Consider the following 16,336-nt stretch of genomic DNA (forward strand, 5'->3'; position numbering starts at 1 on the left):
GCCAACAGGACTATATCATATTCTTTTGTGGTGTGTAGCTTTTGGATTTGATTAGTTTTGTCTGTACTTCATATAAACCAGTCAAGAGTATTTTTAATGTGTCAAGCTAAATTTGAATATAAGCATCTTAGAAATAAACAAACAACCCTACCTACTAATTCTAGGTAAGCATCTGACATATGTATTATAGCTGTATTTGGTGGTTAGAGTTTAAAGCAGTGCTCAAAAAAGCCTATATTTCATGGATAAAATGGTTTTAATACAGTTTCATTTTTATCCATGGCAAAACAGTCAAAAGGTTTACATGCTGCCAAGTTTAACTGGAATCATCTTTCACCTTCTGTTTCCTATTTTACATTCTGCATTTCACCTGTTTCTCTTACAGATTTCCAGAAAATCAACACAAAGTAGGAGGTTGTCTGCTGAATCTCATGCCTCATTTTAAATCTATGTATCTGGCTTATTGTGCAAATCATCCTTCAGCTGTAAATGTGCTTACCCAGCACAGGTAAATTGTTAATATTTTCCCAACTATGTTGTTTTGTATAAGATCCTTTCTTAGGACCACCTCATTTGGAAATCCAAGGCCTCAGTTGAACTCTTGGTTATCCATGTTCTTGATTCCAGGAATTACTTCATTGTTACATGAGTTGGTCATTAATCCAACACATACTTTATTGAGCACCTACTATGTGTAAGGCCTCATAGTATCTGATGGGAATTTAGTAGTGAACAAAGAATAGAAGAACCCTTCCCTTGTGGAACATAGATTCTTGAGGGAAATACAGGTATTAAATAAAACATTGTGAACACATTGTATTCCAAAAGCATAATTAAAAGAATCTGGGAGAGTTTGGTAATGTGGTATGAACTTAGCCTTCCCCACCCTGATGAATGTTTTATTGGAGTATTATTATATTATTATTCAATGTTTTATTGAATATTTTGTGGGTAGAGGAAGTCACTTCTCGAAACAGGTATTGGTAAGAAATGGTGAAAGAAGACCAACACTTGTGTGAGCTGTGTGCCACAACCTTTAACAAAGGGTTCTAATGATAATTTACACAAATATAAATTGTTTCAGGTTCATGAAGAACAATAAAATAGTGTCTCCTTTAAGAATAAGGGTCTTGGGTCTGGGATTGTGGTTCAGCAGTAGAGCGCTCACCTAGCATGGGTGGGGCCCGGGTTTGGTCCTCGGCACCACATAAAAATAAAGGTATTGTGTTGTGTCCATCTACACCTAAAAAATAAATATTAAGAAAAGAATAAGGGTTTTGGGGGCTGGGGTTGTGGTTCAGAGGTGGAGCACTTGCCTGGTATATGTGAGGCACTGGGTTCAATTCTCAGCACCACATAAAAATAAATAAAATAAAGGTATTGTGTCCATCTACAACTAAAAAATATTTGAAAAAAAAAGAATAAGGGTCTTGGGCTGGGGATATAGCTCAGTTGGTAGAGTACTTGCCTCGCATGCACAAGGCCTGGGTTCAATCCCCAGCACCACATTAAAAAAAAAGAATAAAAGTCTTTTGAAGACCCCAGGATGAATGCCACAACTCTCCTACCTTTCCTTAGCTTCAGACTACCCATCCCTGACACATTCGCTGACACATTCATCTGGACCAGAAAACTGTATGAGAGGCTCAAAGGTGCAGCTTGCCTTTTGATGTCATATGTTAGAAATCCAAGTGGGACAATAGCAAGACTCACGCTCAGGGGCTTTTTTTTTTTTTTTTTAGTTGTATTTGGACACAATATCTTTATTTATTTTTATGTGGTGCTGAAGATCAAACCCAGGGCCTCACATGTGCGAAGCGGGTGCTCTACCACTGAGCTACAGCCCCAGCCCCTCAGGGGTTCTTTTGACTTTAACTCTGGGACTAGATTCAGAGCAGACACAGATTCTGGAGACTGCTTGACACTGAAAGAATAAGTTTCTCTTAATCTGGCCTAGATTTAAACTCCCAGAATCAGGTGAGAAAATTAGTTAACACCAACCCTCAGAAGTGACAGAAATTTTGGTTTTTGCCTTGGTTTGTTTAGAGCTTCAGTTGTATTATAGACCTGTTATTTAAGGACATTTTTAGATTTGAATCCAGTAGGTCCTAGCAGAAGGTCAATTTTCTCCCCTGAACAAAGTTATAAACACTTTTGAAATAGCAAACATGGAAGTTGGATTTTAAAGCAAGAGAGGCATGGATTTTTGTTTTTAAGGCAAGTGGTTCAAATGCTTAGAAGTAACATTAGCTAATAATAGTACTGGCAATGTGCCAGGCACATGATACAAAAGCCTACCAGGGAGTTACTATTATTACCATCTCTGCTTTACAGATAAGACATTGGAAGGCTTAGGTTAAGCAATCTGCCCAAGAATTCATAGTTGTTAAGTGGTTGAACCAGAATTCGGGTCTGTTAGACTCCCCCAAAATGCTTTTTTTTTTTAAAGAAAGAGAGACGGGGGGGGGGGAGAGAGAGAGAGAGAGAGAGAGAGAGAGAGAGAGAGAGAGAGAGAATTTTAATATTTATTTTTTTTAGTTCTCGGCGGAGACAACATCTTTGTTTGTATGTGGTGCTGAGGATCGAACCCGGGCCGCACGCATGCCAGGCGAGCGCGCTACCGCTTGAGCCATATCCCCAGCCCTAAAAATGCTTTTTAAAAAGATGTTATCCACAAAGAATAATCTAAAATCAAATTTAGAGAATTAAAATGAGCACCAGGTTCCTACTACCAGTTCATTGAAAAATAATTCACAAATCTTACACTTCAAAATGGAGGAACTGTGATTGGGCAAAGGGGAGGGAGAAGTGGGGAGGGGGACAGGGGTTAGTGGGGAGGGGGCAGGAAAGATGGTGGAATGAGATTGACATCATCCTTTTCAAGTGTACAGTGAGTTGATTTTTAGTATATTCATAGACATGTGTAACTATCCCCAGAATCAGTTTAGAATATTTTTTGTTTGGTTCACTTCCTAAGGAAACCTATACCACTAACAGTCCCTTCCCATTTTCCCCAACCCTACCAGCCCAAGGTAGCCACATTAAAATACTTTATGTCATTATGGATTTCCTTATGCTGGACATTTATGTAGAATCATAAAAAGTATGGACTTTTGTGTCTGTCTTCTTTCACTTAGCATGTTTCCAAGGTTCATTCACATTGTAGTATGAATCAGTACTTCAGTTTTAAATCAATAAATACTATTCTGTTGTGTGGCTACCATATTGTTCTTCCCTCCACTAGTAAATAATGCTGGATTGTGAATAGTGCAGTTTTGAACCTTCATGTATAAGTGTTTGTGTGGGCATGTTTTTGTTTCTCTTGGATAAACACCTAGGAGTTAAACTGGTGGATCATGTAGAAACTCTGTTTCACCTTCAGAGAAACTATCAGACTGTTTTATTTTTTGTTTGTTTCTAATCTGCTTCTTTTTACCCATGAAATGGTATACTGTGAACATGTTTCCAAAGCAGTGATTACATGGGCATCACATGTATACATCAGTTCACAATTATTTTCTTTTTAATATTTTAGACAATAAGGTTCTCATATTTAAAACACTATAGTTTTTATATATAAAACAAATGTACTTAAATTCATTAAATTATAGTGTAGAAGCAAATTTATGGACTAACAGAATGTTTCTAAAGGGGCTATATCAATTTGGTTTCCCACCAGCAGTATATGAGTGTTCCATTTTTCTCCATGCCCTCACCAACATTTGCTATTGTCAGTCTTTCTGATTATCACTCTTATTAGTGACAGTGAAGTAGGTTTCTCATTGTGGCATTGATTTGTATTTTTCTAATGACTAATTGAGAGTTTTTCATGTATTTATTAAGAATTTGTACATATTTATTTGCAAAATGTCTGTTCAGAGCCTTTACCTATTTTTATATTATATTTTATTTTTATCTTTTAATACATATTAATGGGTATCATATGAAGTTTTAATAAATGTATGTATCATCTAATGTTTAAATCAAGTATACATATTTATTTAGTCAAAAGTTCTCTCTCTCTCTCTCTCTCTCTCTCTCTCTCTCTCTCTCTCTCTCTCTCTCGGTACTGGGATTGAACCCAGGGTGCTTTACCACTGAGCTACATCCCCAACATTTTTAATTTGAGACAGTTGAGACAGGTTCTCACTAAGTTGCTGAGGCTGGCCTTGAATTTGCAATCCTTCTGCCTCAGCCTCCTGAGTCACTGAGATTACAAGTATGCAACACCATGCCTGGCTACAGTTATCATTTCTTTATGATGAAAACCCATCAAAATCCTCTAATCCTCTAGCTTTTTAAAACGTGTTGTTGTTGTTGTTGTTGTTATTATTATTATTATTGTCGTTATCTAGAATCCCCTACTGTGCAATAGCACACCAGAACTTCTTGCTCCTATGTATAATTTTGTACCCATTGATCAGTGTTTTTCTGTCCTTCCCTTCCCTGTACTCTCTCCAGCCTCAAGTAACCACCATTCTAAGCTTCTGTGAATTCAACTGTTTAGATTCCATATATGAGTGAGATCATGTAGTACTTGTCTTTCTGTAACTAGCTTCTTTCACTTAATATAATTAACTCAAGGTCCATCCACATGGACACAAATGACATTATTTTCTTCTTTTTTAATGGTTGAATAGTATTCCATTATGTATACCATACCACATTTTTTTTTTAACCATTCATTGGTTGATGGACCATTAGATTGTTTCTATGTCTTGGACATTAATGAACAATGCTGCAACAAATATGGAAGTGCAGATGTTTCTTTGACATACTGATTTAATATCATTTGCATAAATATCCAGTATCAGGTTTGTAGGATCATATGGTAATTCTATTTCTAATTTTTTGAGGAACCTCCATACTGTTTTCTTTAATAATTGTACTAATTTCTTTTCCCTCCAACGGTGTATTAGGGTTCCCTTTTCTATACATCCTTGCCAAAAATTGTTATTTTCTGTCATTTTGATAAGAACCATTCTTATGTGATAATTCATTGACTTTTTTTTTTTTGGTACCAGGGATTTAATCCAGGGGTCTTAACCATTGAGCCACATCCCCAGTCCTTTTTAAAAATATTTGATTTTGAGACAGAGTCTTCCTAAGTTTCTTAGGGCCTCACTAACTTGTTGAAGCTGGTTTTGAACTCAGAATCTTCCTGCCTCAGCCTCCCAAGCCACTGGGATTAGAGGTGTGCACCTCCATGCCTGGCTTTGATTGTCATTTTGATTTACATTTCCTGATGATTAGTGACATTAGTATTTTTTAAATTTATTGCTCATTTGTATGTCTTCTTCTTTTTTTAAAATTTGATTTATTTATTTATTTTATTTTTTTTTAAATTGTTGGTTGTTCAAAACATTACATAGTTCTTGACATATCATATTTCACACTTTGATTCAAGTGGGTTATGAACTCCCATTATTACCCCATATACAGATTGCTGTATCACATCAGTTACACTTCCATTGATTTACATATTGCCATACTAGTGTCTGTTGTATTCTGCTGCCTTTCCTATCCTCTACTATCCCCCTCCCCTCCCCTCCCCTCCCCTCTTCTCTCTCTACCCCCTCTACTGTAATTCATTTCTCCCCCTTGTATTATTTTCCCCTTTCCCCTCACTTCTTCTTGTATGTAATTTTGTATAACCCTGAGGGTCTCCTTCCATTTCCATGCAATTTCCCTTCTCTCTCCCTTTCCCTCCCACCTCTCATCCCTGTTTAATGTTAATCTTCTTCTCATGCTCTTCGTCCCTACTCTGTTCTTAGTTACTCTCCTTATATCAAAGAAGACATTTGGCATTTGTTTTTTAGGGACTGGCTGGCTTCACTTAGCATAATCTGCTCTGATGCCATCCATTTCCCTCCAAATTCTATGATTTTGTCATTTTTTAATGCAGAGTAATACTCCATTGTGTATAAATGCCACATTTTTTAATCCATTCATCTATTGAAGGGCATCTAGGTTGGTTCCACAGTCTTGCTATTGTGAATTGTGCTGCTATGAACATCGATGTAGCAGTGTCCCTGTAGCATGCTCTTTTTAGGTCTTTAGGGAATAGACCGAGAAGGGGAATAGCTGGGTCAAATGGTGGTTCCATTCCCAGCTTTCCAAGAAATCTCCATACTGCTTTCCAAATTGGCTGCACCAATTTGCAGTCCCACCAACAATGAACAAGTGTACCCTTTTCCCCACATCCTCGCCAGCACTTGTTGTTGTTCGACTTCCTAATGGCTGCCAATCTTACTGGAGTGAGATGGTATCTTAGGGTGGTTTTGATTTGCATTTCTCTGACTGCTAGCGATGTTGAGCATTTTTTCATGTACTTGTTGATTGATTGTATGTCCTCCTCTGAGAAGTGTCTGTTCAGGTCTTTGGCCCATTTGTTGATTGGGTTATTTGTTATCTTATTGTCTAAGTTTTTGAGTTCTTTGTATATTCTGGTTATTAGGGCTCTATCTGAAGTGTGATGAGTAAAAATTTGTTCCCAGGATGTAGGCTCCCTATTTACCTCTCTTATTGTTTCTTTTGCTGAGAAAAAACTTTTTAGTTTGAGTAAGTCCCATTTGTTGATTCTAGTTATTAACTCTTGTGCTATGGGTGTCCTATTGAGGAATTTGGAGCCCGACCCCACAGTATGTAGGTCGTAGCCAACTTTTTCTTCTATCAGACGCCGTGTCTCTGATTTGATATCAAGCTCCTTGATCCATTTTGAGTTAACTTTTGTGCATGGCGAGAGAAAGGGATTCAGTTTCATTTTGATGCATATGGATTTCCAGTTTTCCCAGCACCATTTGTTGAAGATGCTATCCTTCCTCCATTGCATGCTTTTAGCCCCTTTATCAAATATAAGATAGTTGTAGTTTTGTGGATTGGTTTCTGTGTCCTCTATTCTGTACCATTTGTCCACCCGCCTGTTTTGGTACCAGTACCATGCTGTTTTTGTTACTATTGCTCTGTAGTATAGTTTGAAGTCTGGTATTGGTATACCGCCTGATTCACACTTCCTGCTTAGCATTGTTTTTGCTATTCTGGGTCTTTTATTTTTCCATATGAATTTCATGATTGCTTTCTCTATTTCTACAAGAAATGCCGTTGGAATTTTGATTGGTATTGCATTAAACCTATAGAGAACTTTTGGTAATATCGCCATTTTGATGATGTTAGTTCTGCCTATCCATGAACAGGGTATATTTTCCATCTTCTAAGATCTTCTTCTATTTCTCTCTTTAGGGTTCTGTAGTTTTCATTGTATAAGTCTTTCACCTCTTTTGTTAGGTTGATTCCCAAGTATTTTATTATTTTTGAGGATATTGTGAATGGAGTGTTTTTCCTCATTTCCATTTCAGAGGATTTGTCGCTGATATACAGGAATGCCTTTGATTTATGCGTGTTGATTTTATATCCTGCCACTTTGCTAAATTCATTTATTAGCTCTAATAGTTTCTTTGTAGACCCTTTTTGGGTCTGCTAGGTATAGAATCATGTCATCTGCAAATAGTGATAATTTAAGTTCTTCTTTTCCTATTTTTATGCCTTTAATTTCTTTCGTCTGTCTAATTGCTCTGGCCAGTGTTTCGAGGACTATGTTGAACAGAAGTGGTGAGAGAGGGCATCCCTGTCTTGTACCAGATCTTAGAGGGAATGCCTTCAATTTTTCTCCATTCAGAATGATGCTGGCCTGTGGCTTATCATAGATTGCTTTTACAATGTTGAGGTATGTTCCTGTTATCCCTAGTTTTTCTAATGTTTTGAACATAAAGGGATGCTGTACTTTGTCGAATGCCTTTTCTGCATCTATCGAGATGATCATATGGTTCTTATTTTTAAGTCTATTGATGTGGTGAATTACATTTATTGATTTCCGTATATTGAACCAGCCTTGCATCCCAGGGATGAATCCTACTTGATCATGGTGCACAATTTTTTTGATATGTTTTTGAATCCGATTCGCCAGAATTTTATTGAGGATTTTTGCATCTAGGTTCATTAGAGATATTGGTCTGTAGTTTTCTTTCTTTGAAGTGTCTTTGTCTGGTTTAGGAATTAGGGTGATGTTGGCCTCGTAGAATGAATTTGGAAGTTCTCCCTCTTTTTCTATTTCCTGAAATAGCTTGAAGAGTATTGGTATTAGTTTCTCTTTAAAGGTTTTGTAAAACTCTGCTGTATACCCATCCAGTCCTGGGCTTTTCTTAGTTGGTAGTCTTTTGATGGTTTCTTCTATTTCCTCAATTGATATTGGTCTGTTTAGGTTGTCTATATCCTCCTGACTCAATCTGGGCAGATCATATGACTTAAGAAACTTATCGATGCCTTCACTATCTTCTATTTTATTGGAGTATAAGGATTCAAAGTAATTTCTGATTATCTTCTGTATTTCTGAAGTGTCTGTTGTGATATTGCCTTTTTCATCCCGTATGCTAGTAATTTGGGTTCTCTCTCTTCTTCTCTTCGTTAGCATGGCTAAGGGTCTGTCAATTTTATTTATTTTTTCAAAGAACCAACTTTTAGTTTTGTCAATTTTTTCAATTGTTTCTTTTGTTTCGATTTTATTAATTTCAGCTCTGATTTTAATAATTTCTTGCCTTCTACTTCTTTTGCTCTTCTTTTTCTAGGATTTTGAGATGAAGTATGAGATCATTTATTTGTTGGTTTTTTCTTTTTTTAAGGAATGAACTCCAAGCAATAAATTTTCCTCTTAGAACTGCTTTCAATGTGTCCCATAGATTCTGATATGTTGTGTCTGTGTTTTCATTTATCTCTAAGAATTTTTTAATTTCCTCCTTGATGTTTTCTATAACCCATTGATCATTTAGTAACCTATTGTTCATTCTCCAAGTGATGCATGGTTTTTCCTTCCTTCTTTTTTCCTGTTGTTCATGAGTTTTAGTACAGTTTCATTCCATTATGATCAGATAAGATGCATGGTATTATCTCTACTCCTTTATATTGTCTAAGAGTTACCCTGTGACATAATATATGATCTATTTTTGAGAAGGATCCATGTGCTTCTGTATCCCATTCCTTTCTACATTTTGAATTTTAGATGTTTCACTTTGCATCTTTATGTGTTGCCTATCTCTTAACATATTTTTATATCTTTATGTATTTATTTTTATGTGGTACTGATGATCAAACCCAGTACCTCATAAGTGCGAGGCGAGTGCTCTACCACTGAGCCACAACCCCAGCCCCCTCTTAACATATTCAATGTATTTTTATTTTTATTTGTTTTGATTTTTGGTCTTCATACTAAAGATATGAATGGGTTATGCACCATGTTAACAATATTAGAGAATTCTGAATTTGTCTACATAGTTACTCTTACTAATGAGTATTATGTTTTCCCATTCTTTCTTTTTGTTCAATAACATCTGTTTCAGTTTCAAGAACTTCCTTTAGCATTTCTTGTAGAACAGATATGGAAGAGGTATAATATAATTTTGCTATGTGCAATTGCCTTTATATCAGTTAAGAGAAGGTGAATAAGCATGTATTTATACTATCATTCATAATTGCATAATTCCATTTACTGGTACTTTGTTTTTATATGTGGATTTAAATTTACATTTGGATTTTTTTGTTTTTAGTCTGAAGAATTTCTTTCACTATTTCTTATAAGGTGCATTTTCTAGCAAAGGATTAACTCAGTTTTCATTTGTCTGAGAATGCTTTCATTCCACCTTCAATTTTAAAAAATAGTTTGAGTGGATATGGAATTCTTGGTTGGCAGTTTTGTTTCTTTCAGTACTTTGAGTATGTCAACCCACTGCCCTTTGACCACGATTTTGATGAGAAATCAACTGTTAATATTATTTGGGTTCCTTGATGAGTTTATCTCTAGCTGCTTTTGAGATTTTTGTCTTCATCTTTGTCTTTAAGCAGGTTCACTATGATTTGTCTGAGTGTGGATCTCTTGTTTTTACCCCATTTGGAATTCGTTCAGCTTCTTAGATGTATACATAAATATTTTCCTCAAATTTGAGAAGTTTTCCATCATTATTTCTTTGAAAAATTTTTGGCTCCAATTTCTCTCTTCTTTCCTTTTGGTACTCCCATGCCTAAAGATGTCCCATATTTCATCTGGGTGTGGTGGCATACCGCCTGTAATCCAGTGACTCAGAAGGCTGAGGCAGGAGGATTCCAAGTTTGAGGGCAGCCTTGGCAACTTAGGAAGGCCCTCAGCAATTTAGTGAGACACTGTCTCAAAGTTAAATAAAATAAAAATTAAAAGGCCAGGAATGTAGCTCAGTGGTAAAGTGACCTGGGACTCAATCGGCAATAACTACCCTTCTCCAAAAAATAGATGTTTCGTATTTCTTTGAGGCTTTGTCCATTTTTCTTTATTCTCTCTTTTCCAGATTGCATAGTCTCTATCAATCTGTCATTAATTCATTGACTTTCTTCTGCCAATTCACAGATCTTCTGTTGAGTCCCTCTAATGAAATTTTGAATTTCAGTTATTGTCCTTTTTAACTCCCAAATTTCCATTTGGTTCTTTTTCATAATTTAATTTTACTTATATTTATTTTTTTGTGGTGCTGGGGATTGAACCCAGGGCCTTGGGCATGTGAGGCAAGCACTGTACCAACTGAGGTATATCCCCAGCCCTTACTTGTATTCTTTATTTGATGACACATTGCCCTCATATATCTTTAAACATGGTTTTCTTTAGTTCTTTGAACATATTTATAATGGCTACTTGAAGTCATTGTTAAATCTGATATTCAGTTGCTCTTATTTTTCCCCCAGTGTATGGGTCACACATTCCTGTTTCTTTTTCTTTTTTTGCATACCACATTTTTGGGGTTGAAAAATAAACATTTTAGGTAATTTTAGGTTTTACAGCTCCAGATCCTGATTCCACTACCCCTTCTTTGGGGCTTTGGTTGTTGTTGTTTGTTTGTTAATTTAGTAGCTTGACTGAACTATTTTAGTGAAGTCCATTTCCCCACAGTGTACAGCCTCTGGTGTCACTCCTCAGAGGGCACAGGTACGCTGTCTCTTGGAATGACAGGAGTATGAAAAGGACTCTCTTTGACCACCTCTGTCCCTAATGTCTCTGTTAAAACCAATTTAGTATCATACCCACTGTTAAACTCCACTGATTGTTTCTAATATTTTTGACAATTCTCTGGGGCATAAATTGCCCCACTATTTAATCTAATTAAATTCAAGGAGGAGTGGGTTTTTTTTTTCTTTTGAGCAATTCCTATTTTATTTCCCTAGTTCTTTCTGGTGACCTAGCTGGCCTACGAGTACAGGTTATTGCTCTTCAGTTAAAGGAATCACCAGATTCCTTTTATTTTCTTATTACCATAATCTCCATTGTTTTTGCAAGAGCCCTTAGGCTTAAATCTCCTCAGACCCTTTCAAATCAAACCAATTCCTTGGGAAGACCTTCAGAGCTCTCTGTTCCTATAGATGACCTTTTTCTCTGAGTCACTACTCTGGACACTTGGCAGGGTGATGTCTCCTGGTGTTCTCAGCTTTCCTCATCTGCCAGGGAACCTCCTTCAAGTGAGCTGGGGTGAGGGCGATTTGGCCCCACTATTTTCAACCTGCCAGTCCTGGGGTACAGCTTCAACCCTATGTGTGGGAGCTTAGATGAAGGGAGTTTCCTACCTCTCAGCCACACTCTCCATAAATTTAGTCTATTTTACCCAAAGTTATAGTGGATGAGATGTGCTGGTGGTCTGCCCCGCTTGGTGAAATACGCCTATTGATTGAGAACTGAGGAAGGAGAGGGCTTGTTTTCTTGGCCACATTTGCCTGGAATGGAGCATCTGTCAAGATGAGTTGGGAAGAAGGATACAGCAGGTTGTGATTCAAATGCCACACTTTCCTGTTGTTCATGAGTTTTAGTACATTTTTTAAATGAATGTTTCTTCATCTGTCATGTGCCATTAGAATAATTTTTAGACAATTTAAATGGTTGTTTTTTATTGTTTCCACTTATTCCAGTTTCACTGGAGAGTGGGTCTAATGGGCAGCTCATGCCACCATCCTAAAAGGGGATTTCTTCCCCATTTCCTTTTAAGTCTTCATGTGCCCCTACCTCATCTTAGCCTAAAAGTTTTACTGCTTTTGTATTGTCTCAAAATTGTATGTTCAAAATTCAACCACTTAAAAGTTGTTTTACTGAAGGCATTTCACTTAACTTCTACATTTTGTTTTCCTCAACTATAAAATGAGGATAAATCCTCACATCAACCTTGCAGGATTGATGTGAGGATTAAATGAAGTGATATATACAAAGTATGTAGTACACAGTATGAGGTAGTTGACACCATACACCATATGACTTTATTCATCTTCTACCTGCTGCTACCAGTGGCTTTCAAGAAATATTTCAAGACACAAATAATAGACAATATAATGTACATGCCCACCATTTAACATTAGAAACAAATTACAAATGCAATTCAAGTCCTATATTTACTCTCTAATATATTTTGTTCCTCCTCTCTCACCAGAGGGAACCATAGTCTGAACTTGGTTTTTTCATTTCCAGGAATGTTTTCATACTTCATATATACAATAAGGAAAAAGTCATTAAGAGGCATTTCTCCCTTTCATGAAGATATAAATATTCTGTTTGTGTAAGGGAAAATTGCTTCATACCAATAAAATATGAGATCCCTGGCATATTAGTTATTTATATGAGTGCATGTTCTTTTTCTTTTGATATGAGAACAGCTCTGGATAAATACCAGAAAGAAATGGTTTCCTTTAAAGACTAGACTCTCTGTGGTGTTTCAGAGAAGTTTCTGTTGTAGCCCTGTGTGCTAAATAATATTTTCTGCATTTACCTATGTTAAGAATTTAATTTTATAACTAAAGATGCCTTCAACTTTAATGATTTAAAATTTGTTACCCAATGGATTTAAAGATTTCTCAATTATTTTGAGAATCACAATACTGTTTGCTTGATTTTAATTAGTGTTGTTTTTTTAAAAAATATTTATTTTAGTTTTAGGTGGACACAATATCTTTACCACTGAGCCACAACCCCAGCTCCTAATTAGTGTTGTTTTTTGAGAATTTTATTATACACCCTGAAATGATGGAAGACTCACTGAAGTCTTCATAGAGCTAAATGCCTACATTCTGATGAATGTAGGCATAAAAGGGATGAAATTTGAACTTAAATACTTGGGATTTTCCTTAGATATGCTTCTAATGTAATCGCTGGTATTTTCGATGAGGTCTCTTGTAAATATATGAAGACATATTAGAGGCAAAACATAGTTGGATGAAATTCACAGAAAATTCAGATTAAAATTTTATTTTTGATGAATATTTTGGCTGAAATGGGGACATCCGTGGATTTGAGTTCCTCTTTCTGCTGAATCTTTGATGCTCAGGTAACTTCTTTCTTTTGGTCTGTAGGTGGCAATCTCAAACCAGAAATGTTCACAACAGTCAACGATGACAAGACATCCAACCCTAAAATTGTTTGATTGCATGCAGATGCTGGGATAAAAATGCAGTAACATGTTGCCCAAATTTGGACATGTAATTGACCCAAACCTGGTGTATCCCCATATTTACATATATTCGTATGGTTGCCCCAGCTTTTTGTTATCCCCTGGGTGAGGCCTTCAGGGATTTCCCCTATCTCTCCCCTGCTGACTTGCTTAGGTAGCTTCTGTCCCTTCCTGGGAATAACTTCTCCCTTACAAAAATACCCACTTCTTTCCTGTGCTTCAGTGTAGTGGTGTAATATCCATTCTTTCCATGAGGGAGAAGGTTCCAAGAGAGCCAGGAGAGGACAAGAGTTGGCGTTAAGACAGATGTGGATCTCACTTCCGTCTGTGTTGTAGCAACTACCACAAACACCCTGTGTACTTTTCCTCTTGTTAGTTTTATTCACCTTCTGTTTACCATTGTTGCCAGCAATGACGACTTTCAGAAAACCCCCCAAAAGCTGTGTATTTGCTTTGGGGGTAAGGAGCATAGGAAAAATTCTGAGCCTCAATCCTGTTTTGCTACTGTCTTTGAGAAACCAGGAAAAAAGAGAATGATTGCACACAAAATGTGGTAGGGACAAGAAAGAATCAGACAGCTTACTCTTGGGTCTGGATAAATGAAAAAGGGAAAATAGGGATCCATCCAGTCCAGTGTGAGTAGCAAAACTGGGATTTTTCACTGGCCAGAAATTGGGCCTTCCAACTCCTCTTGCTTCACCTAATCTGTCCAGGCCACAGAAATTCCCATGACAGGCTTGTGGGAAAGGAATGCGATGGGAAACAGGAATCTTTAACCCTCTTTTAGGGAGAGTCATGACCTTTCAAATTGAAAATCTACACAAAGATTCCACAGAAACACTGTTGTATGAGATGGTTAAGTTCTGTAGTGTTATGAGGTAGAATAGTTTTCTCCTGCCTTCCTATCCAACCAGGAACATAAAAGAGCCCCATCTGCTGTGTATTCTATTAGGTAAATGCATGTTGAGTTTTAAACATCATTTGTACATTGAGAACTTCTTTTATTTTATCACAGCACATATACATACAGAACATTAAGCTTGAAAAGTAAGTCTTAACCCACTGTTGTTTCAAACAGATCATTTAAAATTATAAACTGCATTTTAAAGACAGATTGTTCTTAGTATAATGATACATATTTGCATATAATGATATTAATTTGTGTACTAAGCTTATTTGGCTAAGTGAAATGTGCTTTTTAGGATCTGCTTATAATAGGCAGTGGCCATATAAAACAGTTTTGTTCTTTTTTGCAGTAGCAACATTTTCTTGTCTGTCCAATAGCCTCTGTTTTAATCTGAGATATTGAGCTCATATTATACTGAAAACTTTAAAAATTAGTTAAGCTAGGTGTGGTGGCACGTACCCGTAATCTCAGTGCCAGATGCTGAGGCAGGAGGATCTTCTACAAGTAAAAAATTTATTTTAAAAAATAAATAAATAAAAAAGGCTGGGGTTGTGGCTCAGTAGTAAAACGCCCCTGGGTTCAATCCCTGGTACCAAAAAAATATATTGTTTAATAACATTTAGTAAGCCTAGAAGTTAGTATGATGAATGGAAAGTAATAATAAAATACCTATAAGCATTTTCTTTTAATTGCTATAACTCTTTCATCAATTAGAGTAGACTATTGAAGATATAGCAGTCATTTAGTCATGGAAAGAAAACATAGGACTTGTTAACTCTAAAGAAGTTAGGATAGTGATTTTCTCCAAATTACATTTCTACTCAAATGCACTCTCCAAATCTGAGTTATTTTTCTAATTATATTTTACATGTGATGAATTTTTAAACCTCTATGTGATTTATGCTCTTGGTTGGAAATTAAATATCAATTGAATTTTAATTTGGGAATCATGGGTACTAGTAATTTTTAAAGATCAGATTCTGGCAAGGTGTCTTGGAATAAAGATAATAATACATCTGTTGACTAGAGTTTAAACAATCCTTTTCTGCAGTCAGGCAGGGCGGTAACATGGAATGACCTGAAGCTTTAGCTTCAGACCTGGTTATGAACCCCATCATAGCTATTACTCACCCTTCCTGATTCTCAGGTTTCTCATCTGTAAAATGGAGGTAATGCCTATGTTGAAATACTGTTGTGAATGTTACACAAGAATGAATTCATGTAAAGATCCTAGCATCAAATTGTAGCCTTAACAAACCCCACCAATTTAATCAGCACAATTTTATTAGGAAGTAGGTTTTACGAATGAGTCATTTGAGGCTCAGGCAACTCACCCAGGGTCACCAAATCTGTTTTCTGATTCTAAGCCCAGGGCACTTCCTACTTCTCAGTTGCTTCTGGGACAAAACTGAAATAAAATACTTAGTAGCCATGGTTTGATGGGACCACCCAAATGTGATGCCCATTCCTGCCTTTCTTCTCTCTTCTTTTTAAATTGATTTTTATGGTGTTGGGGATCAAACTACATCATTTTTTTCTTTAAAAACATTTTATACCTTTATTTTATTTATTATTTTTAATGTGGTGCTGAAGATCGAACCCAGTGCCTCACACATGCTAAGCAAGTGCTCTGCCATTGAGCTACAACCCCAACCCCTCTTCTCCCTGACATACGTGTGCTAATGCATGACTCCAAGCTACTGATGTGTTAGTTGCTTACAGATGCCCAAGGAGGAAGAGTGTTTATTATTAATAGAAATCAACTGTGATCCACTCTATTCCCAATCCCCCATACTTGAATACCAATAACAAGTCTCTTTAAACACATTTTGCAACCTGTGGCAACATACTACAGTTGGAACCACAGCACAAGATGTGCTCTAGGAAGAATAAGTAGGTCACTTCTCAGTATAGGGGTTCCTGTTGGGGAGTG

The 16,336-nt window shown here is 36.5% G+C and overlaps 1 protein-coding gene across 4 annotated transcripts in view; it reads left to right on the top strand.

The window, feature by feature from the left end:
* Arhgef6 (Rac/Cdc42 guanine nucleotide exchange factor 6) overlaps window positions 1-16,336 on the top strand; it is a 107,857-nt gene that overhangs the window by 68,215 nt on the left and 23,306 nt on the right. For all 4 annotated transcript variants that reach the window (XM_026392203.1, XM_077793566.1, XM_077793565.1 and 1 more), the window contains one exon: window positions 386-508. In XM_026392203.1, the coding sequence (XP_026247988.1) occupies window positions 386-508 (123 nt within the window). The remainder of the gene's footprint in view (window positions 1-385; window positions 509-16,336) is intronic.

This window comes from Urocitellus parryii, chromosome X (assembly GCF_045843805.1).
Source record: "Urocitellus parryii isolate mUroPar1 chromosome X, mUroPar1.hap1, whole genome shotgun sequence".
Classification (NCBI taxonomy): domain Eukaryota; kingdom Metazoa; phylum Chordata; class Mammalia; order Rodentia; family Sciuridae; genus Urocitellus; species Urocitellus parryii.